The sequence below is a fragment of the Cydia pomonella genome, chromosome 2, assembly GCF_033807575.1.
Source record: "Cydia pomonella isolate Wapato2018A chromosome 2, ilCydPomo1, whole genome shotgun sequence".
NCBI classification, from domain to species: domain Eukaryota; kingdom Metazoa; phylum Arthropoda; class Insecta; order Lepidoptera; family Tortricidae; genus Cydia; species Cydia pomonella.
Genome location: NC_084704.1, coordinates 27,784,748 through 27,811,107, shown reverse-complemented (window position 1 = coordinate 27,811,107; position 26,360 = coordinate 27,784,748). Strand labels below are relative to the sequence as shown.

Genomic DNA, 26,360 nt, shown 5'->3' with positions numbered 1-26,360 from the left:
CACGTAGCCTCGAGACGAAGTCGAGATTTTTTACCAGCCATGTTTCTCGTTAAGGTTGTAGCATTTGCAAAACCAACAATATATTATTTATTTATTTTTATGCTTTCATTGTTGAAGCCATTGATTGATGAATTTTGGGACAGGAATGAATACAAGTAACGGATGCTGCTTTACTAACAAAAGACTCGATTTTCGTTAAAAAATCGTAAATAATTCAAATAAAAAAGATACGACGGGCAAACTGAAAGCTTTTAGAATATAGAAAACTGTAGTATTTAGGCCATCACTCGTTTTAATAGTGCTTTAACTCTTTCTGATGACGTGTACACATTTTCACTAGGATTCAGACGACTCATTCTCCTAAAGCCTTTTGTATGGCGATTTTAGGTCCTCAGAGCTTTTGTATGAAATTCATGAAATACAAATAACAACCGCATGAATCTATATGATTTCTTCTAAGAACTTTCATTGTTGCCTATGCATGTCTATGCTACGGCCTTAGTTTTCAGTAATGTTTATGAAAATATATGACGGTCGTAGGTATTTAGGTAGGTACTATTTGTTTCTGTTAGTGTGGATTAGTTGGGTGTGTATTCAATTTGACCGAAGGGAGCCCATTGTAGCTGTGTACACAGTCCCTCCAACATACGAGCCGAACGTGTCGGCCGGTGTTTGCTTCCAGCTAGGGTTGCTAACAAATGGGATGCCGTTCAACTTTTTGATTGTAAGACCGAAATATGTGTTAACATAAATTCCGGGATAAATAAGGATAACTCTGTGGCCTGATGAAACAAAGCTTTTCTTTCCTGGTTTAATTTCCTCCTTCTAACTCAATGAGAGTGCGGAGTGTTAGGGTCAGCGACGCGCATGGAATTGCACCTCTGGAATTGCAGGCGTCAAAATATAAAGACGAAATATAAAGTTGGAATTAAATATATACTTTTAAGCAAAAAATAATGGTCCAAATTGGTTCACACATAAAGGAGTTCTGAGGTAACAGAAATGACAAGAAAAATACGTTTTAATAGATAACCTCTTTTTTTGGAAATCGGTTAAAAAACAAACAAGCACGAACAGATCTTACGATTCCAACCTTATCTCAATATGTCTCTTAGAGCTTTCTCTGATAAAACTAGAACAGTTGAAACAATTTGGCGAGAGCTTACCGTAATAAATATACAAACATAAGGACTCTGTCTGGCCTCTTGTTCAAAGGGCTTGTCCCCTTTCTTGACTTACAAGATACGAGTAGAATCAACTCAATTATTGTTATTGCACATGCTTAAATTTGTTGTTACACATAGTACAGAGAAAACAGCATGTTTCAGAAACCGTTCCTCGCTGTAAAATAAAACTAGATGTCGTTATCTTGTAAGTTCCCGATATAACACGCAATTTAACCTATACAAGGTGTAACAAAAATAGTGGGAATCCGTTTAAGGGCATATTACGTATCGTGTTCTGATTAGGAAAAAGTAGAAGGAACATTTTTTATAGACGAAAGTTTTTTTGCCTCAAAAAACCCTTTGGTTGGCAGATTTGGACGACCCATAGAAAAAAAATCGCGTCATTTTTTATGTTACTTTTTCTTTTTCTTAATCTTTTGTTTCCACTTAGTTATAGCACAGGGTTAGCAAATATATCTAGAAGACTAACAACCTGCAATACACCAAACGCCGCGTGCCCCATAGTTGTTATTGTGCGTATAACTACTGCATGTACTAGTAGTCTATCAAATAAAAGGTTCAGGTTCAAAATGTTAAATTGGAGTCTTCCGATAATTTCCATAGATACTAAACTACAATGGCAGTATGAAAAAAAAATAGGCAAGGGAATTATTATTAAGGCCCTATATATTACGCTATACATTTCTAATTATCTTAAAGAGCTTACTATTTAGATAGATAGTCTACTCGAATTTCCAATAACGCCCTTGTTTACCCAAAACGACTGTTAATTAAAAATATAATTACACTATTGACTGAGTTTACAAATCACACTCGTTCCATTCTCGACTAGAACAACTAAATTCAAGAAGAACAATTAAACTTCATATTATATAGTCATAAAAAAACTCATACAATAATTATGAAAATTGAGATTTAAAAATCAATCATGATCGCTGCTCCGCGTCGCAAATTGTCTCAATAAAAATGTCGACGGATCGTAAAACGGGTAATGTCGCTTCTCATTACACTTAACGGTTTCATCAAAACTGCGGTCTAAAGGCGACATTTGATGCTATGTTTTCACTCAGTAGACAGCGTTTTCTCAACTACCGGAGTTGAGAAAACGCTGCTGCCATAATATAAATAAGCCACATTTCATGCGTAAATATTCTTGACTGTAAATTGTACCTATATATTAGGAGAATTATAATCACAGCCTGTATAACGTTACTAAATAAAATCAAGCTAGTCTTCTCAGCTAAACCAATATGAAACCTAATCTAGTTCTGTGAGAGTAAACACAATAATTAAAGGACTCTGGTCTGGCGTCAAGTTTCTCTATCTCAATGTTTACGCGAGCTGAATGTGTTGATCAGGGGGCCTACTGCGAAAATCGTAATTCGCAAATTGCGGGGATCTTTCTCTTTTACTCTCACAAAGCCGTAATTGACAGAGAAAAATGCCCGCAATCGACGAACTTCGATTTTCGGTTATAGCCCTGACCGGCGCTATTGTACTGTCAAAACATATATAAAGTGGAGTTCAATAGAAATTACAAATAATGTGAACAAATATGACAGATTTTTACGAAGTTTGTTTAAACTATTATGCCCAACTGGGGAAGTACCTCCATCTTGCAGAAAACCGCAGCCAAATAACAATAGACCCTACATAGTGTTGTGTCCCTGCCGGTGAGTAAGGTTGCCAGAGCTCAAGGTGAGGAGGGTGCAGAGTGTTAGGGTCGGGCTACGGAGACTGCTTACCATCAGGCGAGCCGTACGCTTATTTGCCACCGACGTACTATAAAAAAATACTTGGCAGATTAATAATAGCATTGTGGCCAATATGTACATAGGATATATTCATTGGCTATTAGCAAAGAGAACTTGAAATAGAGGCCGACTGTCAAAAAAAACTTTGTATATATGTATTGCTCGAAACGATGCCGCCATACCTTTGGCCTATGCTCTATGAGATGGCGCCACTTTTTGATATTTAACAAATTCACACATATCAGTGAAATAATAAGGATCAAAGTCAAATGGCGTTCTAAAAGTTTTAATCGTGTGTCGAAAGACGTCAATAAAAAATACTGTGGCTACAAACTTTCTTTGACAATCCACTGCTACTTCAAATTCTCTTTGGCTATTAGATATTAGGAGAATTTTTTGTTCCCTTACACGGGCCGCGGCTATAGCCTTTAATAATTATGTATACTCTGAAACGTTGTACGATACACGAGCGAATAAGTAATTTTCAACTTGTGTCGAATTAAAACACTTCCTTCGCTCATGTTTTAATTTACCGCCACTTGTTGCGAATTTTCTATTTTTCGCACTTGTATTGTAATGTATATTGCTTTCGGCATAATTTCGTACAAGGACTTAGATCATTTTAAAGAAATTGTTATGCACCTATAGCTAACTTAAAGTCATTTCAAAAACAGGAAAATTAAAAACAAAATGGAAATCCCAAAGTAAGCACCATTTCTAGTTGGGTACTATTATCGCAGTATTTGCGCTCGGCGATGAATGTGTACCGGCCTTTGTACGTAGGACACCGGAACCATGCCTACGTGTGGCAAGGAGACACATTCCGAATTTAAAAATATGTTCTCGTTTTGATATTTATACAACAGTATTTGTCACTTTATATACTAAATAAAACGTTCAAGTGGATAATGGTAATGGAAATAGATAACAAGATGAAATGAGTGTAGTTCGAAAAACATGCGAAGCTGAAGATCTCGATGTCAACTCTAGTCAGTCTTGGAGACTACGAAGACAATGTCGTCCACAAAACGTCGGAGATAATTTTAAAGCTTAGGTTATACGCGCACAAGTCTCGTTTAGTAAAATGATAATGTGTAAGAAATCGTAAAAAAATAATAATTTAGTTACTTGTACAAAAAAAAAGATATGTTGTCGCTTTAGATTTTTTATAAAAAAATAACTTTCTACTAAAAATCTGTAATTATTTCTTTGGGTCAAATTTATGTATTTTTTTTTTATCTCTATACTTAACATAAAAAGAATCGTTGCAAATGCTTTAGCAGAAACAAAGTTATCGATTTTTGAAAATAACATGTCACGGTGCCGTCGTATCTGCAAAATGTCAGAGTAATTCAGGGCACCTTTTGTTAAAATCGGAATCATGTGAGTGGATATCAGTTTGATTCTGGCTGTGCAAATGTCAAAATACTCACCAAATTGCCAGGATACAGACTTTAAAGTTTGGATAAGAAGCCACTCAGGGTGGACCAAGAACATGACCAAGGTTTTATTGGGTTTTCCCATTATCCACCGTAAGTAAATTGTACTTCTACTTGGTAACGAATTTATCTACTAAAACAAAGTGACATTGTTAATCTTTGATACCAAAGTCGATTATCCAGATTGTGCGCTTAATAAATTATGTAAGCATCACAATAGTTAATATCCTGTATGTGGCCTTATACTGATAATAACGTGTAGTATGCACCGGGCTTTATACTTTTTGGTTGTTGTGTTTATGGTCATTTTAGTTTTATATAGAGAACTGTCAGATTTTGGCGGAATGCCGTCGACCGATATTATGTACGATTTGATCTTAGTTAATACGGTGTATCGATGTAATAAAAGAAATATTAACTGGATGCAGTGGTTTGTATGATAAACCCCATTTACTGAGCTTTAAATCAATGGACTTCTACATCTCAGAAAGCGGGATTATGAATTCAAATGCCCACATAGATATTGGATGCACTTAATTTATTTTCACTTGTATAGAGGTGCATAAAAATGTAAGTTGCTTGGTCTTTTAAATGTTTGTTTCATAGTCGAAACAGTTGAGTTGATAGTATATAAATGATACAAGATTTCATTAGCTTGTTTGTTTTGCTCGCTAAAGAGAACGATTGACAGTTCGTTTCGTTTGCATAAATCAAAAGTTTTGTTTTAAATTTTCAATGTGCTGTACATAGTTACATACATTTGCTATGGTATTGACCTATTTATTAACCCGTGTTCTTGTCATTGTTTGTTTTCGGTTTTGTGAGATGAGACGGAATACAATGAGAGTAGATCTCGAAAATGCAAGCGCAAGCAATCAACCATCAACTTTCTGGTGAGACAAGAGCCATACTTAAGAGCCTGTGACATGGTTATGAAGGAAGGCAACGCGGTAAGGATGGCATTGTGCAGTGCAAGTGCTCAGTGAATCTAGTTATTAACACTGAGTTGTATAATGACATTCTGTAAGTTGAATGTTGACTATTACTATTTTTGGATGGACTAATGGCAATGAAAGGTTTTTTTAATTATGCATGAGTATATAATACTTATATGTTAAGAGATAACAAAAAAAAGGTATTGGATTGGTATCCTAGAGGTTTTTGCTATGATGGAATGATGGTATAACTAAGATGAGAGGAAGAACTTAATCTGTCAGCGGGCTAGAATTGTAGGACAGTGGCCCATGATAGTTTTAAAGAAAAAGAGCTAAAGGAGGCCTTTAGCAAGCAGCACACTCATTAAAATATACTTCTATCTACTTTGGTCTCAATAGAATCTTAATAAAAATCATTTAAATCATTTTGGATAAAATACACAAATGAATTCGTTTATGATTTGATAACAAACAAATTATTTATTTATAAAAGTTATTTAGGTTTTAGGTACTCATATGGGAAAATTCAAAAGAAAAAAGTTAATTGAAGATATTGAATGATATAGGTATAAGCATTGACTTGCCTAGTATTGCTAAGTATATTGAAAATTATTTATCTGGAAATTTAAAGAGAGGCAAATAGAAACAAAACTGAATGAATGGAATCACACACACTATATGATTTTTAAATATGAAATGATACTGATAGTTTCATGTCTTTTTCATAATATTGTTTTAAATGTAGCATTACAATAATCTAATTTTGTATATGAGAAATATTTACATAGGTACTTATACAATTTAAAGATGAAAATAAATGTGCTGAATTTTTGGAAATTTTAGATATCATTTGATGTATGGAAATTTTGCATATTGGACTATAGGGATATTATTCCAGACTTGACATCTTCACTGCGGTAAGTGGTTGAAAGACCTCATACAAAGTATGGTTAATTACGAGTTACACTTAATGCTGCAGCGAAGGTATTAACCCTCACACCTCACATACAAACCAAGGAAGTTAAATTAGTATCATTAATGATATTAAGTACCATTTTATATTGTAAAACAGACTTGCACCAATTTACTGCTGTCATGTTCCTCTACGGTGCCAAAATATAAATTACAATTTCAAAGCATCATTATTATCATTCAGGGAATTCATATGATGTTGATGTCTCGGGCCCGTTTTGGTTTTTGACATTTCACATCATGCAAGTCTTTTTATTTAGAATTCTTGTAGCTCTATTAATACTATATATAATACTTAATACCTTTACATAGTTGAGAAGCAGTATTTATCTATGTTTGTGTGTTTTTTATGCATTTTAGTAAGTGCAAATAGCATAGTGCAAATTCTGCCTATAAAAGCATTAGTTAAACAGGATTGAGTGAACAGATTACTTTTCTGTGCTGTCAACACACATGGTCATATTGTTGAAATTATTAGTGTTGTCAAAGATTTCAAAAGTAAAGATATGCCCATTCATATAACCGAACATTCTCATTTGGTGTGCCTAGTTCGATTGCTACAATGCACATTGATGGTTGATGAGTTTGCATCAGTCGCATAGTTACTTTGGAGTGCACGCTTGGCTCGCATTCACTGACACCGCTGTGCTGGCACCATACTGGGTGCCCGTAAGTCCCATCTTTATGAAGAAATTTATAAGTCAATGAATGTTGTATTATTTTTCTTAAATTTACTAGGTATGAAAATTTAAATAATGCAGCTGTACAATCCAATAACAAATCACGAATGAAATCATGAATTGTTGCTATGAAATACAATTTATTAGTGACTTATAGTTTCATTTGCTTTAAGGGTGAATCTGAAATAATTATTGTATGACAGGTTCAGGTTAATAAACTTAACAGTTAGTGGTATTCAATCATTAAATTTCAGGTTACTAAAAAGTAGGCAAAGGTGTAAGTAATGGACACGACCAGAAAGTGTCTTACAAAGGTAAAAGCAGTTTACTTAGTTATATAAAAACATTGTAAAGTTTAAGAAAATCAATTTATATAAAATTAATATGCTAACAAAATCAGTGTTCCTTTGAAAAGACAAGACTTACAGGATTGTCATTGAAAATTGACTTAAAATGTAAAATTGATGAATATAACAGGTAACACCAATTATTTACTAAGACATTTTAGTATGGTTTTGTGAAGAACTGTGTGATTGACCTAAACAAAGGATATACACACCAGAGTGAGTTATATGAATGAAGTTAAAAGTAGATAACATTTTAATTTAATGAAGCCTTATAAAGTAATTCATAAATTTTTGTATCATAAAAATTTAGCTTGATAAAGACACACATGATTTTGTGACAGAAGGTACAGTGATGACAAGAAATAAGTGGGTGATATTAAAAATATTTAGGCAAAACAACCGTGTTTAATAAACACAAAATTAGTGATTGCATTTTCGCCATGAAGTGTGTTGTCATCACTAGTATAGGCAATAACCGGATGTAACAACGAACAAAAAAAAAAACACGTTTTTAATGTAATTATTTTCGGTGTTGATGAATTGATTGAATATTTATGTCATTTTATTTAATTAATGTTGTGACATCTGATTACGATTTCAGCACCTATGAGTAAATCAGGTACCTAAGGAAAATCTTAGGCAACAGAGTTCCGATAACGATGATGATGTATATGACTGAACATGTCGTCTACAGTGACGGTGTCAGCGACGGTGTTTGCCTCGATGTCTATAACGGTCAATAACTGACCAAATCAATGATGATAACGGAGCTGGGTGATTTCGATGACAATGTCGGCGATAATGCTTGACTGAACGATGATGATCGATTTTGATGACGATATAGAATATAGATGATGATTAGGTATATTATAGTAACGACTGATGATGTTGATAATGATCGACTGTGTCGATAATTATGGCTTATAAAATGTTCATTGTTAATGATGACTGTGACTAAAACGATCTTTGCTACTGCCAATAATTATAACATTTTTATTTGTTTTATGTTTCAACGCTGGTAACCTGGCTGGACGAATGAAGTTGATGATAAGCGAGGGTCTCGCAGCAAGAGCTGACTAAAGCAAAGAAGGTTAAGCTATTACATGGTGCTGTCAGCAGTGGGGCAGGGTCCAAGCTGCCGATGGCCAGGGCCGCTGAGTGAGAAACCGGCGTACTATACACGCCGTGTCCAGGATATAGCAATCTGCATCTGACCAGCGAGAGTCTCTGAGTGTTGGGTTGGTTGGGTTGGTCAGTTTGGCAGACTGTCTAGTACAGGCCGTAATGGCAGACTGTCTAGAGCAGGCCATGACTGTTTATTATGTTAGTTTATACTTTGGCTGACTATCTAGAGCAGGCCCTGATGGCAGACTGTCTAGAGGCCATAAGTAGGTATATATGCTGTTAAGGTACTTGTAATATGAGATACTTGTAATTTGTTTGAATTGATATTTGCGGTTAGTTGTATTTTATAATTGTTGATGTGTTTTTTTTAAATTGTATGCAAATTCCATGTTGACGTGTAAAAGTGCCCTTGTGGCCTATTTGCTGAATAAATGTTGAAATTGAAGAAGTTGGCCTTGTTGCCTGATTCATTATATTCGTTTATACTTTGACAAACTGCCCAGAGTAGGCATTGAAGGCAGACTGTCTAGAACAGGCTATGATAGCAGCCTGTCTTCTAGAGCAGGCCGTGATGGCAGACTGTCTAGACTAATCTAGTCTGAAGCAGGCCATAACAAATTAAATCAGTACAATGATTAGGTGTGAGGTTTGGCAGACTGTCTAGAACAGGCTATGATAGCAGCCTGTCTTCTAGAGCAGGCCGTGATGGCAGACTGTCTAGACGAATCTAGTCTAGAGCAGGCCATAACAAATTAAATCATTACAATGATTAGGTGTGAGGTTTGGCAGACTGTCTAGAACAGGCTATGATAGCAGCCTGTCTTCTAGAGCAGGCCGTTGTGGCAGACTGTCTAGACTAATCTAGTCTAGAGCAGGCCCTAACAAATTAAATCATTAAAATGATTAGGTGTGAGTTTTGGCAGACTGTCTAGAACAGGCTTTGATAGCAGCTTGTCTTTTAGAGCAGGCCGTGATGGCAGACTGTCTAGACCAGTCAAGTCTAGAGCAGGCTATAACAATTTATACTTTGGAATGATGTCTAGAACAGGCCTTGAAGGCAGACTGTGATTGTTTATGATGTGTTATATTTTGTTAAAATTCCTAGAGCAGGCCTTGAGGGCAGACTGTGATTTTTGATGTTGATTTATACTTTGCCAAACTGTTTAGAGCAGGCCTTGAGGGCAGACTGTGATTGTTTGTGGTTATGTATTATATTTTGCCAAACTGTTTAGAGCAGGCCTTAAGGGCAGACTGTGATTGCTTCTGATCATGTTATATACTTTTTCAAACTGTTTAGAGCAGGCCTTGAGGCAGACTTGATTGTTTATGATCATGTATTTATACTTTGCCAGACTGTTTAGAGCAGGCCTTGAGTGCAGACTGTGATTGTTTATGATCATGTATTATACTTTGTCCAACTGTTTAGAGCAGGTCTTGAGTGCAGACTGTGATTGTTTATGATCATGTATTATACTTTGCCCAACTGTTTAGAGCAGGCCTTGAGTGCAGACTGTGATTGTTTACGATCATGTATTATACTTTGCTAAATTGTTTAGATCAGGCCTTGAGTGCAGACTGTGATTGTTTATGATCATGTATTATACTTTGCCAAATTGTTTAGATCAGGCCTTGAGTGCAGACTGTGATTGTTTATGATCATGTATTATACTTTGCCAAATTGTTTAGATCAGGCCTTGAGTGCAGACTGTGATTGTTTATGATCATGTATTATACTTTGCCAAATTGTTTAGATCAGGCCTTGAGTGCAGACTGTGATTGTTTATGATCATGTATTATACTTTGCCAAATTGTTTAGATCAGGCCTTGAGGGCAGACTGTGATCGTTGAGGTTGGTTTATACTTTGGCAGACTGCCTAGAGCAGACCATGATTGTAAGTTAGTTCATATATTGAAAGACTATCTAAAGAAGGCTGTTAATGCTACCAGGTGTTGGTTGTATTCAATGACTGTTTACATGATCTCAGATTCAAGCATGTTAAGCGTTAAGATTTATTTCTCAATAAGGCTAAAGGTTATTATTGGCTATGATTGATTCATGTGAGCCCATACTGTGCATAAGAAGTGTACTGTGTAGAACTTTACAAATACTGTTGTTGTGAATTATCTTTGATATCGATAAAAGTGTTACGATATATTGCTGTTGTTATTAATTTTTATAATTACTTTTAGTGAGAGGGCTCACTTTAAAAAAAAGGATGGCCGAAGCTGTAAGCATCACAATAGTTAATATCCTGTATGTGGCCTTATACTGATAATAACGTGTAGTATGCACCGGGCTTTATACTTTTTGGTTGTTGTGTTTATGGTCATTTTAGTTTTATATAGAGAACTGTCAGATTTTGGCGGAATGCCGTCGACCGATATTATGTACGATTTGATCTTAGTTAATACGGTGTATCGATGTAATAAAAGAAATATTAACTGGATGCAGTGGTTTGTATGATAAACCCCATTTACTGAGCTTTAAATCAATGGACTTCTACAATTATCAGACAAAGATCAAGCCACCGCAATCCGTAGGGTTGCCAATGACGATGTTTAGAAAACGTACAAGGCCGCTCAACTGTTGTCATAACTTCTTTATCCTTTTATGTACAGTCAGCATCAAAAGTAGCGGATCAAATAAGGCTTCATAAGTATCTACCATTCTGTTATAGCTAAACAAAAAGTGATGTGTTTAATATACAACAACTAAGACTGTAAAAGATATACTTTTGAACATGAGTTTTAGAAATGTATCTATATTTGGAAAAGTTATTCGGGATGTCAGATACTTTTGGCGCGTTGTTTCATCCGCTACTTTTGATGCTGACTGTACCTACGTACAAGTTAAATAATATTTGCTAAGTTGCTCAGGGCTTAGTTTTTGTGCCTTAGTAGAATTTTATATTACCTACAAATATTCCGTCATTATTACTTCTGAAAGGAATAGGGAAAAAAATCGCCACCTCTGTTTTCAGTTATTGTGTGGAAAATACAAACATTTAGAATTGTAAAGGTATTTATATAGGGGAAATATGGACAAAATGACATAGAAGGCTTAATTCGAAATTAGCGGGCTATAGTGAGTTTATGGACATAGAAACACCTTACAGCTGCTAATTTTACAAATTCTGAGAGACGCCCAGCGCCATCGGCTCAGTCGCGTCGAAGTAATAAGTGTGACCGTTTTTGATGCACACAAAAGTTTATTCTATAGATGGATTTCTTCAGTTTTCATTAAAATTTCAAAAAATGTTGATGATATGCCTTAATTTCACTAGAATTCACAGTTAATTTAATTCAATGTATATATTCTACTATTACAGACTTATGTTTTAGCCAACAACAACACTAAACACACTTATAGGTAGCCACAGCACACGGGGGTTAACTTAAAACGAGTTTAGTGCCGTAAAATGTACAAAAAGGTTAAAAAATTGTGAATAATGTCAGCATAGTGGAGCTAATACCCCTTTTATTTCATTGCGCCAGCCTGACCAAAATGAAAACGTAGTGAAAGCTCACTTGTTGATCCGAGAGAAGATAGGACCGTTTCCGGCTGTCACACATTTTGCGAATCTTTCTATCCCGATACAGGAAGGATTTGCCTTTTCTGCCGCTATGATTCATTGTTATTCTGTTGCAATGGTCATCGCATCGTTGCATTTAATATGTTTCACTACTGGGCATTGACGTATTCTGTATAAGCAATTAAAAAGACGTGAAATATTGACCTTGTAAGTATTTTTGGGAGGAGTTAACATAGGATAACGTACCATAATTTATATTGATATCATTTCAATTCTTTTATTAATTTTTTTTAACAACTAAATAAATAATACCATACAATCATAAAACATAATACCACCATTTGGATGTTTCCCTTTTGGTTTTCATAGTGTCTGGATAATGTGATGCATCATTGATCACGTTCTAGATTTTACCCTGTATTAGCTACTCAATTCAAAGGCATTCTGCAATCACATTTTTCACCTCAATAGGTTTATTCTTAAGGCAACTAAACTATCAAAAGGTTTAGCCTAAAGAAATCGTTTTCCTATTTGTACTTGCTATACGCCAAGTTGGCAGAAAGTTTTCAGATTTATCATATCACGCAGGGGGAAACGGAATATTACGATATTCTGAGTTCATTTTGGCGCCAAAATCAATTTCAATAAAGTTGAGGTGTACAAATCTGACCCACTTCTCCCTACCTATATCAGAAAAATAGCCTACAAAAATTTAATATTTTTACAAAAAGGGCTTCAGAGTAATTTACATATTATTGTAGGTACATACATTTTGTATATCGTTGTAATCACTAATAGCAATAAGACAGCAGTGGATTCGTTAGCGAGCATATAAATAAATCAAATCTATTCAAGCACATTAGACGAGGTTTCATTGCTAAGGACTGTCGCTTCTAGTACATAACAACTGGGTTGAATCACAACCCTATTACACGAAGTGTAATACATTTCTTCCGCACACGGCATTGGGGTCGTGCGCAATGGCCCGCGGTCGCTGCCGTGCAACTGACACGTCCGTATATTGCAAGCTTTGTCCCCCACGCGTGCCTAGTGATGTGCCGTTAACGGGAAAGTTACATTACCATAGACAATAAGTACTACCTATTACCATATTATTCATATTCTTCAAATATCATATTTTTCAAAGCGTAGTAAGGCGTGCACTTTTTGCTCTCGATGTCAATAAGTCCAGTGGGCCCGACGGTATACCCGCTATTGTGCTAAAAACGTGCGCTCCAGAGCTAGCTCCGGTTTTAACGCGCCTTTTTTCGCTTTCATACTGCTCAGGTAAATGCCCGTCATCCTGGAAGACTGCTTGGGTCCATCCAATCCCTAAAAAGGGTGACCGCACAAACCCTTCCAACTACCGGCCGATTGCGATTACCTCCCTTCTCTCCAAGGTGATGGAGCGCGTGGTTAACAACCAGCTCCTAGCGTACCTTGAGGACCACCAGCTCATAAGTGACCGGCAATACGGCTTCCGCCATGGTCGTGGCGCTGGTGATCTTCTGGTATATCTCACTCATCGTTGGGCCACCGCCATTGAGAGCAAGGGAGAAGCTCTGGCGGTTAGCCTAGATATCGCAAAGGCTTTCGATAGGGTTTGGCACAAGGCGCTTCTTTCCAAGCTTCCCTCGTACGGGCTTCCTGAAGGGCTATGCACATGGGTCGCGAGCTTTCTATCTGGGCGTAGCATTGCAGTTGTCATCGACGGACAATGCTCAGATCTCCGGCCCATTAACGCCGGCGTACCCCAAGGATCTGTACTGTCACCTACACTGTTCATCCTTCATATCAATGATATGCTATTGACTAGCAATATCCATTGCTATGCGGATGACAGCACGGGTGATAGCTTCTATACAGGTCGTGCAAATGCCTCTCGTGAGCAGGTGTTGGAATGCAGAATGCAACTTGTGTCCGAAATCGAGGCCTCTCTTGAGCAGGTATCCGAGTGGGGTAAACGTAATCTCGTCCAGTTTAACCCCAGTAAGACACAAGTTTGCGCGTTTTCCGCTAAGAAAACCCCATTTGTCTTAGCGCCTAAGTTCCAGAACATTCCCCTTACCATTTCTGAGAGTATCGGAATACTCGGTGTCGACATTACGAACGAAGTCCAATTTCGGGGCCATTTGGAACTCAAAGCCAAACTGGCCTCTAAGAAGCTCGGGGTGCTCAATAGAGCGAAACAGTACTTCACACCAGGTCACCGGCTTTCGTTATACAAAGCGCAGGTTCGACCACATATGGAGTACTGTTCTCACCTCTAGTCTGGAGCACCGAAATACCAACTTCTTCCACTTGACTCCATCCAACGTCGGGCAGTTCGTATTGTTGGTGACCCCGATCTCACAGTCGGTTTGGAACCTCTCAGTCTTCGGAGAGACGTTGGCTCTCTATGCCTGTTCTACCGTCTATACAATGGGGAATGTTCTGAAGAACTTTTTGAATTGGTGCCACCGTCACGTTTTTATCACCGCACCTCCCGCCAAAGAAACAAAGTTCATCCTCACTTTCTCGACACTTGGCAAACCAAGAACAAGCGGGCATCTCGCTCGTTTTTTCCCAGAACGTGCAAGTTGTGGAATGAGCTACCTTCTGAGGTGTTTCCCTTGCGCTATGACATGGGGTTCTTCAAGAAGCAGGTTTTTAGGGTTCTCAAAGGTTGGCAACGCATAAGTGGCTCCTCCGATGTTGCTTATGTCCATGGGCGGCGATGACTGCTTCCCATCAGGCGGCTCGTCTGCTCGTTTGCAGCCTATTACATAAAAAAAAAAAAATATCTCCCGCACAACTTATTATCGATAAGTAAGGATAGTCATATATGAGCACTCTAAATTTACTAATTTCTCTATAAGTAGTAACAAAGTTTTCTGGAGAAATCTAATGCTGATGTTTTCTTTCTTTAATTACAATATTAAAAGTTAGTGTGAGCTATTATTACGAACTTTTCTCGTTATCATAAAATTGTATCTTTAATTTTGATTGGCCAAACTAACTTAATTGCCTGCCATGGCCTGTACGGATTCTATTGAGGCAGTACCAGTATTTTTTTCTGCAGTGAGAAGTCCTTCGGCTTCTAAGTATGTTTTAGGGCACTTTTGTGGACACAAGTCTTCGCCTCTGCCAACTCTTCCTTCCACGCCTGGTCCAGCTGAAAACGGTCATCCCTCAGTATTCTTCCAGCTTCGCTCGTAGGACGCTGCGATTTGGGTCCATGCGGCGGTGGATTCATAAATTCGCATGTATTTTTCGGTTTCACTCAAGAGCGTGTATTTCCTGCGTAAGCGAGGCGGAGCTGTGGCTACGGACAGGTATCAGTTGGCGTTGTTCCGTAAAGACACCTCATTGTGCCGTTCAGTCGTCGTTATGTTTTCACGTCTATTTGTTATTGTAGGAAATTTATGTTTTCTATGTATACCTCTAACTTCTAGGTTAGGACCGCAATGACCATCACACGTGTACGCGAAAATAAATATTGAATCGATCATATTAAAAAAAGTCCAGAGTATTAAAACGAGTACTTGATGATTAGTTTTCAAAATATTACAATCCTTAATGAAAAGCGAGTGTCAGTCCCAATGTCGACAGCTCTTGCTAGCTATTTCCCGTTCCTGTCCACGCCCGTCACTATGCCTGTCCCGTTTGATAAGCGAATGCAATTATTGAGTTAGCTCTTCTAATAGGCTTTTGAACGGTTCTCTCGTAATAATAAAGGCGGAATCGGCATTGTCGTTCATGAGTAACTGTCTGGTTCTGATCGGCTCGCAAATATTTTATTTTCTCTTGCTACAAAATAGTAGACTACCACACCACTGTAGCGACAAAGGAAATAATGTCAACCTTGTATATTTTGAACATTAAAAATTATTCGTAACCGTAACCACAGCCGAAACTAATTTTTTATCAAAATTGAAATATGCATCTGGATTTTGCAATTTGAATAAAAAATATCTCTTAAAAATATTTAGGCACGAGTTCTTTATTGAAGGAGCCAAATTTATTCAAACCAGGCAATTTAGCCTTGAGATTTCCCTTTGAATGAAGTGTTGATCAGGCGTAACAAAGTTTATTTTCCAAACAACACAAAGTATCTAATACTTGATTTTTACATAGATTACTTTCATTGGGATCATAAAGTTGAGTAGGTACATTTATGAGTGTATTGATACCCTACTACAATTTCATTTTACCATATTTTATTCTCAGAATATTATTTAAAGAGTTACGAATGCAACCTGTAATGATTATTATTTAGAAAAAAAAAGAAAGGCATAGGTTGACTGCAATAGTTTTTGACCACTACATAGTAATTGGCCACTCCTAACAAATCAGAATGAAACATGTAGTGGCCAAAAACTATAGCAGTTACGCTATTATTAACGCACTTACAACCCTTCTGGTGTTGCAGGTCTCCATGGGCGGCGGTAATCGCTTACCATCAGGTGATCCGTCTGCTCGTTTGCCTCCTCTATCATAAAAAAAAACAAAAAAAAAAGGTTTTGTGTAACCTGTGCGAAGCCGGGGCGGGTCGCTAGCGTAATAGTAAAATCGACAGAATTCTTCCACCCGTTTTTTAATATTCATAAACCTTTGCAAAACGTAATTGCAGCGTGAGAAAACACACAACGACTGACATTATGACCTACCATTGAGGCAAACTGATATATAAATAACTAGAAATGAAGGATAATCGATGTTTGACTAGGCTGTGACCATTAATGATATATTCAACTTCAACTGTTCTATCGTATTCATCTTTTTAAAGTTATATTTGCAGACCTCAAATTAAAGACTTATTAAAAATATTAGTTAATATCTAATACATTTCTACTTTATTGTTACTAAAGGGGCACACTGACTAAACTGTCAACTTTTTGTTTTCACTAAGATAATTATTAAAATCAGAAGAACAAGGTGAAGGCGACCGTTTTTAATCATAAATGAAGCGACTGTCAATAACAGTGATTGAAGGAGATTACCAATTTGTTTTATTTTATAAAAAAAAATATTAACCGCTGTTTATGTTGTACATAGGTACCTACAGGTAAAATTTGTGCAATGTAAAAATATACATTTATGTTTATTTAGGTAACAAAACAGGAATAATTCCTCCCTCTGTCTTATATAGTATGTCATAAAGTAAGTTTTTTTAAAGCAAAATACTATTTTTGAGTAAATGAATATCATGATTTATAATTAATTTAAAAGATGTTTGTACATGTACGCACAAATAATATACTACGTATTATCTTTTTATTATTTTTAAATCAGTTAATACTTAATTAAATAGCATATTCCAAACGGGACAAGCCGAAAACGGGACCCTTTTTTGAAAACGCGGAACACCGTAGCTCTAGTGCTGCCACATACATTTTTCAACGATCTCCAAATCTTTTGAAAATCAAATCCAAGTATCCAGCTCAAATAGAAATCTTTCTTGACGCCATGGGGTCACTACGTTCACCATTAACGAAGGATTGTGGGCCCACAAGCACTGGTGAGTCCTCAAATTTGGTTTATGTTACCGAACTTACTACACTTAGGTACTAGACAACATGCCAAACTAGGTACGTAATTTGTGTCACGTCATAACCCGACAGAGACCGTAACCGAACAACGTTACGCAAACTGTAATTGTATTTGGGCATTGGCACCCTTGCACCCCCCGGGGACGGTCGGCACCTCCGCTGCATACAAATACAGGGTGTCGACCTCTCCACAGAAATATAAAATCCCAGACAGGGCGATATATTTAAACATAAATTACTGAAATAGTTCTGATCGTTCAATGCAGTGAGCACGCCACCTGCGGCTTTAGCATATTTTTATAATAAAAGAGGTATAAAATGGTTTATCCACTGAGTACCTAAGTTAATGCACTAACAAATGAGGCCTTGAGAAATTGCTTATAAAGAACTTACTCAAGTGTGGCGGCTAAAGTGGCCGAAAGTCTTAAATTTCAAAAATGCAGGGGTCTCGATCTATCTGGAGTACTTTTATGCCATTTGGAGTTGACACCTTTGAACCATGCATAACGCTGTTTAACTCTTCAAAGAGCTATCTAAAAGACTGGTCGACTTCACTAGCGACCGAAAAGCTGGCAGCATCCACACGCAATGTATAAACATCGCAATACAGCGTAAAAATGCTGCCTGCCAGCATCCTCGGTACCAGGCGAAAAGGGGGCGAAATTTTTAGTTGTACATATTTTAGTTTTATTCTAATGATACGTAAGTTTTATATACATACATTACTGATTACTTATAAAAATATATATATATATATATATATATATATATATATATATATATAACTATTTGCTCATCATTAATGTGCTTAAAATATACACCAAAAGAAATTTTACGTACGTAGCATGCAATGTTAAATGTGCTTTATAGTGTTATAATATTTTCCTAAATCATAGCAATGGAGGCCACAAACGGGATGTTAACTATTGAATATTTAATCTGACAAATACAAAGATATTTACCTAAATTAGTAGATATGATTATGCATGTAATTGTAAATACGTATGTGCAAGCAGAAACTAACTTAACTACGTATATTTGAAATAAGGATACGCTGAAATTTAGATTATAACTGTTTTTGGCAGAATTACGCAATAAGTAAATATGATATAGTGGGACTTATAGGACATTATTACACAAATTGACTAAGTCCCACAGTAAGCTTAATAAGGCTTATGTTACGGGTATTCGGACAACTATATTATATAAAAATATTTATAAATACATAGAAAACACCTATGACTCAGGAACATGTCAAATTAATGCCCTTACCAGGAGTTGAACCCTTGACCATCGGTTTCATAGGCAGGATCCCACTAGGCCAGACAGGGCAACATTTTATCTTTCATATAGTTACGAGTATGTACAGTTGTGTGCAATATAATAGCAGTACATAAGAAAATGTAAATTAAGGGAAAACTATAACTTTAGATCAATAATATTGTATCTATTTATATAATTATTCTGCATTACTTGATATTATTTCTAAATTAACTGTAACCTTTACTTAAATGATATTGGAAGTAAAAAAAAATATCATGAAAATCAGCTGTTTTTACTAAGTTCCTATAAAAACATAAAACCCTACGAAAAAAATACAATTGTGTACTATAATTGTAATTTAGAATCTTTCCTATTATTTCCAATCAAAGCTTTACATCTAAACTCAAGTCATCCAGAATAAAATAAACTTTTCTATAAGACTATCTTCGTCGCAGAGTGTACTGCTATTATATTGCACACAACTGTAAACGTCAATAAAAAGATAAAAATAATACTGACCTTCTTTTGTGGAACAGACGAGCAGTGTAATCCAGAAATGCCATACCCATGGTGATAGCACCATCACCACCTAATATCTGATTAATCACTTGTGCTTAGCATCATGTATTCAGTTGCTCTGTTTTGTCATCGTCACCAGATCTGAAACCAAACAAAGTACAAACACATTACACATTTATTCATTTTGCACATTATTGTCTAGGGAAGCAGATACTTTCTTATTTGTGTAACTCTATATCATGGACAAGCAATAACGACATAATATGAGTGTGACATGACAAGTCTATGTCTAAGCCATTTTCCTCAAACATACCAATTACCAATGATGTTGAGAAAGTTGCAATAGATGAATGAGTTAGTTTGAGGGTCGACCCGTCAGGAGCATATTGCACTTTTGGCCGAATCACTACAAAGTGCTTTTCACGAGTACTATGAGAAAATGTATTATACTTGAAAATGATAAAGAAAAAAAATACAAATTCACCGCTTCTGGAAATTTCGATGTCTTGGAAAAGAAAAAAAAAATTAAGGAACCTTCGGAAAATATATTGAAATCATCAAAAACAGACAACAGAAAAGTAACTATTGTTTAATTTCGGTAAATACACTGATATCACCAAGAAATGGTTATTCAAGCATCAAGACCCCTGATCGTTTTGAAAGATGTGTCCAAGCACACACACCATCGGGTTGAAGCGAAAAGCAGTCATGAACTTTACATGTGGTTACTTATATTGTTTTATTTTACCACTTTGTCGCGTGTCGGCGCGATTGATATACATATCCATTCCAAATTACATCTTTTTAATACTAACGATCACTGATCTAATCCGGGGATAGACAGGCAGACATATAGACTGAAGGACAAGGCTATAAGGGTTCGTAGTTGGCTACTATGTATATTCTATAAATCGGACTAATTGTAAATAATTTGGGACAAATATGTAAATAAATATTTTAAAGACATTACCGAAAAAAATATGCCTACTACGCTCTAATATTCGAAAAATAAATTAAATTTTAAAAATTAATATACTTATGTTTTTTAGATATGTTTATATTGGGACCGTGCGAAGTGCGTGGTGGGGGTAAGTAAAGCGATCCCAGCGCATAAGGTGGTAAAAATTTGAACTAACTGCGGATAGCGTCTTTAACATTTCGTACAATTATATGGCTCGAAATGAAACTTTGATTTACGATTACTCCTGAAATATTCATCTAAATTGTATGGTGTAAGGGACCATTGTAATCTGTATGAAATGCTTAATATAACTAACGTATTTATTTTGATAATTGTTAATAATGTATCCATGTAAATAGCTTTGCACATGCCACATATTACGTGATCTTTTTCTAGAAGTTAAGAATGGATATAGTAAGTTATCCTTAAAAGATAGACATTTCACATCGCGGACTTTTTTGTAGACCTATGAATGAGAAACAATCCCACCATACATTGTGTTGTTATAGCTCAAACGGATTAGGCAGCGTTTTCGATTAAAGCTCCTAGCCAGCGTGATTTTTTCCGACAACATCGTTATATTTCAAACAATTTACACAAAACCTTAACAAGTTATATACTTAAGCCTTCCTCAAGAATCACTCTATTGATAGATGAAAATCGTATGAAAATCCGTTCAGTAGTTTTTAGTTTTGGAGTAGTTTTATAAGATGTAGTGAATTGACGTTTTCCCCTAGAATTGCGGACACTAGGTTGCGTGACAGTCGTGCACGCTCCCAATACAGGTTGTAATCGCCTGGTTACACTTAACGATTACACTTTGTATATGCCGATTTTAAGTAGACCATCAATACTATCATGTGGTTACGCTTAAATGAGGTTGTAATATAGTTTTTATATCTTTATATAAAAACTGTTGGAGCACAATTACCCAGTGTGGAACAAAGTATGCATATTAGTACCATCAGAAAATAAAAAATGAAACAAAAATAAAGACCCGTATTTAATGAGCTCAATGTAAGTGAATACCTAATTATAGCTCCAATTTTTTTTAAATGAAATAATTCCCCATTAAAAGCGCTGTAGAAAAGGACGTTTTTTATAAAGAAACTTAAAGGTATAAGAATTCTCATTACGAAAATGCTTGCGGTACGTAAGAAACTACTTGAAAGGAGTAATGGGGATTCCTATCCCGAGGACAAGTATAAGAGAGGGCTTGTAATGTGAAGGACTGTGTTATCATTGGACATCAGTCCCACATGATAATATAGGGATGAGCCGTCCGCATGACATTTTATTCAATGAACCCTCAATATATCTCCCTAGTTATACCACGGACCCGAAATTTTCATTTTGCTCATTTCGGACTTCTCAAATATGTATAGGATTTTCGTTTGAACTATAACTGAAGCCTGGATATCATTCAATCTGAGTAACTAGTTACTTTTTTTTTCTCTTTTTTTTCCCATATTCGTTGTCAGGTTGTGTTGTGTGTAGCTACCATACTTTTTTTTAAATAGATTATTACTAAACCGTTACTAGGACACGCAATTTAAGGTTTCAATTATGTAGGTAAATGGGGATTTTCATAAATGTATAAAAAATTGTATTAGCCAATCATGATAAATATTAAATTATTCAGATGTTCATTTTCGACAACGTAAACCGGTTTATAACTAGCAATTTATACCTGTTTACCACATTTACCGCTAAGGTATGTTCGTAGCCGATAACTAGTTTCCCGGTATGTAGAGAAAATGATTGTATAGGCAAAACGACAACGTGTCGTAATGCGCTGCTCAAATTTAATTGTCCGTGCTAGCTGAACTGGGTGCCTAGCTAACGTGCCAATCGGTGACATTCCGCAGCGTTGCGTAGTCATCTCTCTCTTTATCACACTTCCATATTAGTGCGACAGTGACTGTTGCGTTTCGTTCCTTACGTAGCGTAAATGATTGACACGTTGGCTACGCAGAGTTAGTTTAATGTACGCTTTTAATATAATAAAAGTACCTATATTACGCACTCGACGACTGTATCTTGAGCCTTGCTTGCACGAAACCGTTTCTTGACCAGTCATCCATCAACGTTACGCTTAGGTACATCTAATCGTCTATGTGATAAATGGGAACAACTTGATCTAACGATTTACAAAACATTTCACTTTCATGCTAGGGTAGGGCAAGGGTTTAGTTTGAAAGTTATTTTTAACTGAGATTGAATGAGGTTTGGGCGTAATAGACATCTTTTTAATTTCATTATGCCCATGGACATATTGGACATAATGGTTTTTATTTATATCATTTACTCAATTTCTACGCAAGGAGGTATTAATGAGTTTTATTTTTAAAACATGTTTTTTGTGTATGTTTAAAAATATTTAATTTAATAGCAATATAAAATATTTTCAAACAATTTTTAATCGTAGCTGAATGTCGGATGGATCTATGCTGTCGATTAGGTTAAGCCTTTCAACAATTGCAAACACATAATAATAAAGTTCGTATCGAATCGTTAAAATGTTAACAACATTTTGATATGCTTAAGTTTATCGATACGCCCTCAAGTCGATTTTACATTGTTTTGCTTTATGTTGTTTCCTTAATAGACTAAATAGCTGAATTTATAAGTCTGTTTGCGTAGTAAACATTCTTCGGGCTACACCCCGTCGCAGCTGCAGCAGCAAGTTCAGCTAATTAACTTCTGCGAAGCTAAATACTGAGACTGCTGTGTGATTATTTTCTCAACTGGAGGTTCCAGTTTTAAGGTAAACTCAATTATAAACTAGTTTTCCACTAATATTGCTTCAAATCATTCCAAACTTAAGATTCGATAAGCGAGGTTTTTTTATTTATGTAGGCAACTAACAGAATTAGTGTAATATTAAATAACATATGGTAATAGACCTTGAGTGCTCTATCTTAATGATATGATTTGAATTTAAAGTAGCTAGTGTAGGAGCGCTAAGCGGAAAACAAAGTTCATCCATGTTATGTATGTACGGGTACCATGATGCTCGTGCATACATGGAAATGGGTATACAAGGATGCAATTTTTTACATAAGTTAATACAATGTTAAATTATACTACCTATTTTGTAGAAATTACTACAAAAATTAAATTATACTTATGTACTTTTTTTATCATAACATACATAAACAATTTGTTATTATTTATATATCGATTTTTACTGAGATATATTTGTCTTTTAAAGCCTAAACCTGTGTTTTACACGAGAAAAGATAATTGAAAGTAATATTAAAATTCACGCATGCGGACACAAGAATTTTTTGTCCAAAAACAACCTAAGTTCACACTGCGTTTTTCATAAAGGAAACTGAAATAACTATTTTGCATTTATTTGTTCATAACTATTACTATGTCATCTGGGTAAAGCGCATTATCATGTCGAAGGGAAGCAATTAATTTACCGGTATAAAACTTCAGTTCTTCATTTTAATGATTTCCGCAAGTTTTTGTCCTTTTCAGGACCGTTGGTTCTGAATAAATCTTTGTTTCTGAATCGCCCGGGTGCATTAAAACTCATTATCGTTTTAAACTCGACGAAGGCAATTAAAGTTAAGGGTAGGTAGGTATTGTTCGCCCATAAATATGACAGGTCAATTCAAACGTATCAGAATGATTTTAAATTATATCATTTAGTTATCGTGCGTCTCGCCCGCGTTAATACTCATTAATAGGTATATGTGCGGACAATACGAGCGAAATGCACAATATTTGAATGATAATGAACAATTAATATGTCATTCTGATATCAGCGTGCATTTGAATTGGCCTGTCAGTGTCAATAGAATATTGTAAATTATACTTGTTTAGATGGATATTTAAGTAAGGTGTAGTCTTCTCGCCTCTTATAAAGATAACGTTAGGTATCTCCTTAAGTTTAAATGCTAAGTTATCAGAAATTTGAGCTGCTCATTTATCCCAAATGAACTAAATATTAAAATGATATTAATTCAACCGCAATTGTGTTGCTGAATTTGTCGGGCAACTTTAAAATGAAACTGCCAGGCGAGTGCGTCAGGGATGCCGCCATTGCTGGTCGATACCAAAAGTTTAAATGGAAAAGTGTCGGATTTTATTTTGCGCCACTCTTTGCTATTGCAAATTAACAAAGCCTCCGGTGCTTAAGAGTTTGCAGTCGAAATTCTTTAATTATGCTTTTATATTAGTTGTTATTTTACAATAGGTTAAAGGATTGCTTTTAGTTTTTATGCATATTATGAAATACCGATTTTAGTAAGCCAATTTTCGTATTTTAAATTTAAGTTCAAACTACATATTTTGCCGTAACAGACGATGTGCCATTTGATCGGAAAAGTATAAGTAATTTAAGTTATCTTTTAATCATAGTATGAATATTAAGGGCTCAGAGCAACCTCAGTTCTCCATAGAAACGTAGTTACGCTCTCATTTTAAAACGACTAGCTCTCGAAGCGACGAGCAATCCGAAACTTTGTACTTACAATAGCATAATGTCTAGCGCTGAAATTAGTTTATGTGGCCTCAGATACCAGAGTTAAAAAAATACAGAGAATTTAAGATTTTCATATAAAACTTGTTTTTGCTCTATTTTGTTTGTTTTATAAGGTAGAGCAATATAAACTAATTTCAGTCCTAGATATACCTCATGTCATTGTATGTGTCAAGTTTTATTACAATCCAACACGTAGTTTTAAAATGAAAACAAAACTCCGTTTGTATAAGAAGCTGAAATTCGGCCGACCGGCTTGATGAATTGCCTGATGGTAAGCGATTACCATCGCCCATAGACACCCGCAACACCAGAGGGGTTGTAAGTGCGTTGCCAACATTTAAGATGGGAGTACATGCGCTTATCTTGAAGGTTTGAAAGTCGTATCTGTGGAGGGCTGCCAACTATCTAAGTGGTGAAGATGGAAAAGTTTGTCCCGTAGAGCGAGGGCGGAAAGAGGTGGCAGGGGTTAATCCGAACAATTCCTCGAAGCACTGCCCGTTGTGCATGCGATAGAAAATGCAGAGCGCCGCTACATCTCTACGTAGCGCCAAGAAGTCAAGCCGTTCAGAAATACGCTTACAGCCGGCAATTCGAGTCGCTCGCCCCGGTATGCGGTCTAAAAGGAGAAGTTGGTTCTATGGTGCCTATGCCCACAGATGGGAACAGTATTTCATATTTGGGCATTGGGCCGGTGAGCCATTTTATCAAATATTTAGACTGTAATTCAACAATCTCGATTTGTTGAGTATATCGAGCTTTTTCAAGGCTAATTTGGCCTTACCCTCTAAGTGGCCGCGGAACTGGACTCCACTCGAGATGTTGCCGCCAAGGATTTCGATACTGGCTGTGACACTTAGGAGAGTGCTCTCCAAACGAAGAACGAACACGACAAATGCAAACTTCTTTGTGGTAAACGCGCAAACCTGTATAGAGTTGAAACGGACTAAATTAAGTCGACTCTCTGAGACTCGTTTTAGGGAAATCAATTTCAGACTCAAGTTTGTTTCGGCTCTCAATGTTTTCCCGAGAAATATTGGTGCGGCCGGTGTAGGAGGCATCAACCGTACTATCATCAGCATAACAGTGAATGCCGCTAATTTGCAGCATATCATTGATATGCAGAAGTAATAGCGTGGGTGATAGCCCAGAGCCATGAGGAACACCAGCATTCACAGACATGGAGTCTGAGCATTAACCGTCAACCTTTATGCTGCTTTCTGCTAGAAAGTTACTGGCCCATTCACATAATTTCTCGGGAAGTCCATTAGGATGGAAGTCCGAAAGAAGTGCTTTGTGCCAAACGCTATAGAAGGCCTTCGCTTTATCCAAGCTAAGTGCCAATGCTTCACCCTCTATCTCGATTGCCTGTGACCAACGACGTGTCAGGTAAGCCAGAAGATCACCAGCCAAGTGGTCCCTACGGGAACCGTATTGTCGATCCCTAAGCAACTGGTGGTTTTCTAGGTACCGAAGGAGTACTGACAGTTGATAATGGACTCCATTATTTTCAAGAAAAGGGTGGTTATAGATATTGGCCTGCAGTTGAACGGATTTAAGCGGTCGACTTTTTTAGGGTTCGGGGGTACTGCAACTGACTTGCACGAAAGCTGCGAGGT

At 36.3% G+C, this 26,360-nt stretch overlaps 1 protein-coding gene across 1 annotated transcript in view; it reads right to left on the bottom strand.

Moving 5' to 3' along the window:
* The window catches only part of LOC133534810 (uncharacterized), a 58,195-nt gene that overhangs the window by 16,243 nt on the left and 15,592 nt on the right, over nt 1–26,360 (bottom strand). The window contains exon 2 of the mRNA XM_061874096.1: nt 19,286–19,426. Coding sequence (XP_061730080.1) covers nt 19,286–19,349 — 64 coding nt within the window. The 5' untranslated portion in view covers nt 19,350–19,426. The remainder of the gene's footprint in view (nt 1–19,285; nt 19,427–26,360) is intronic.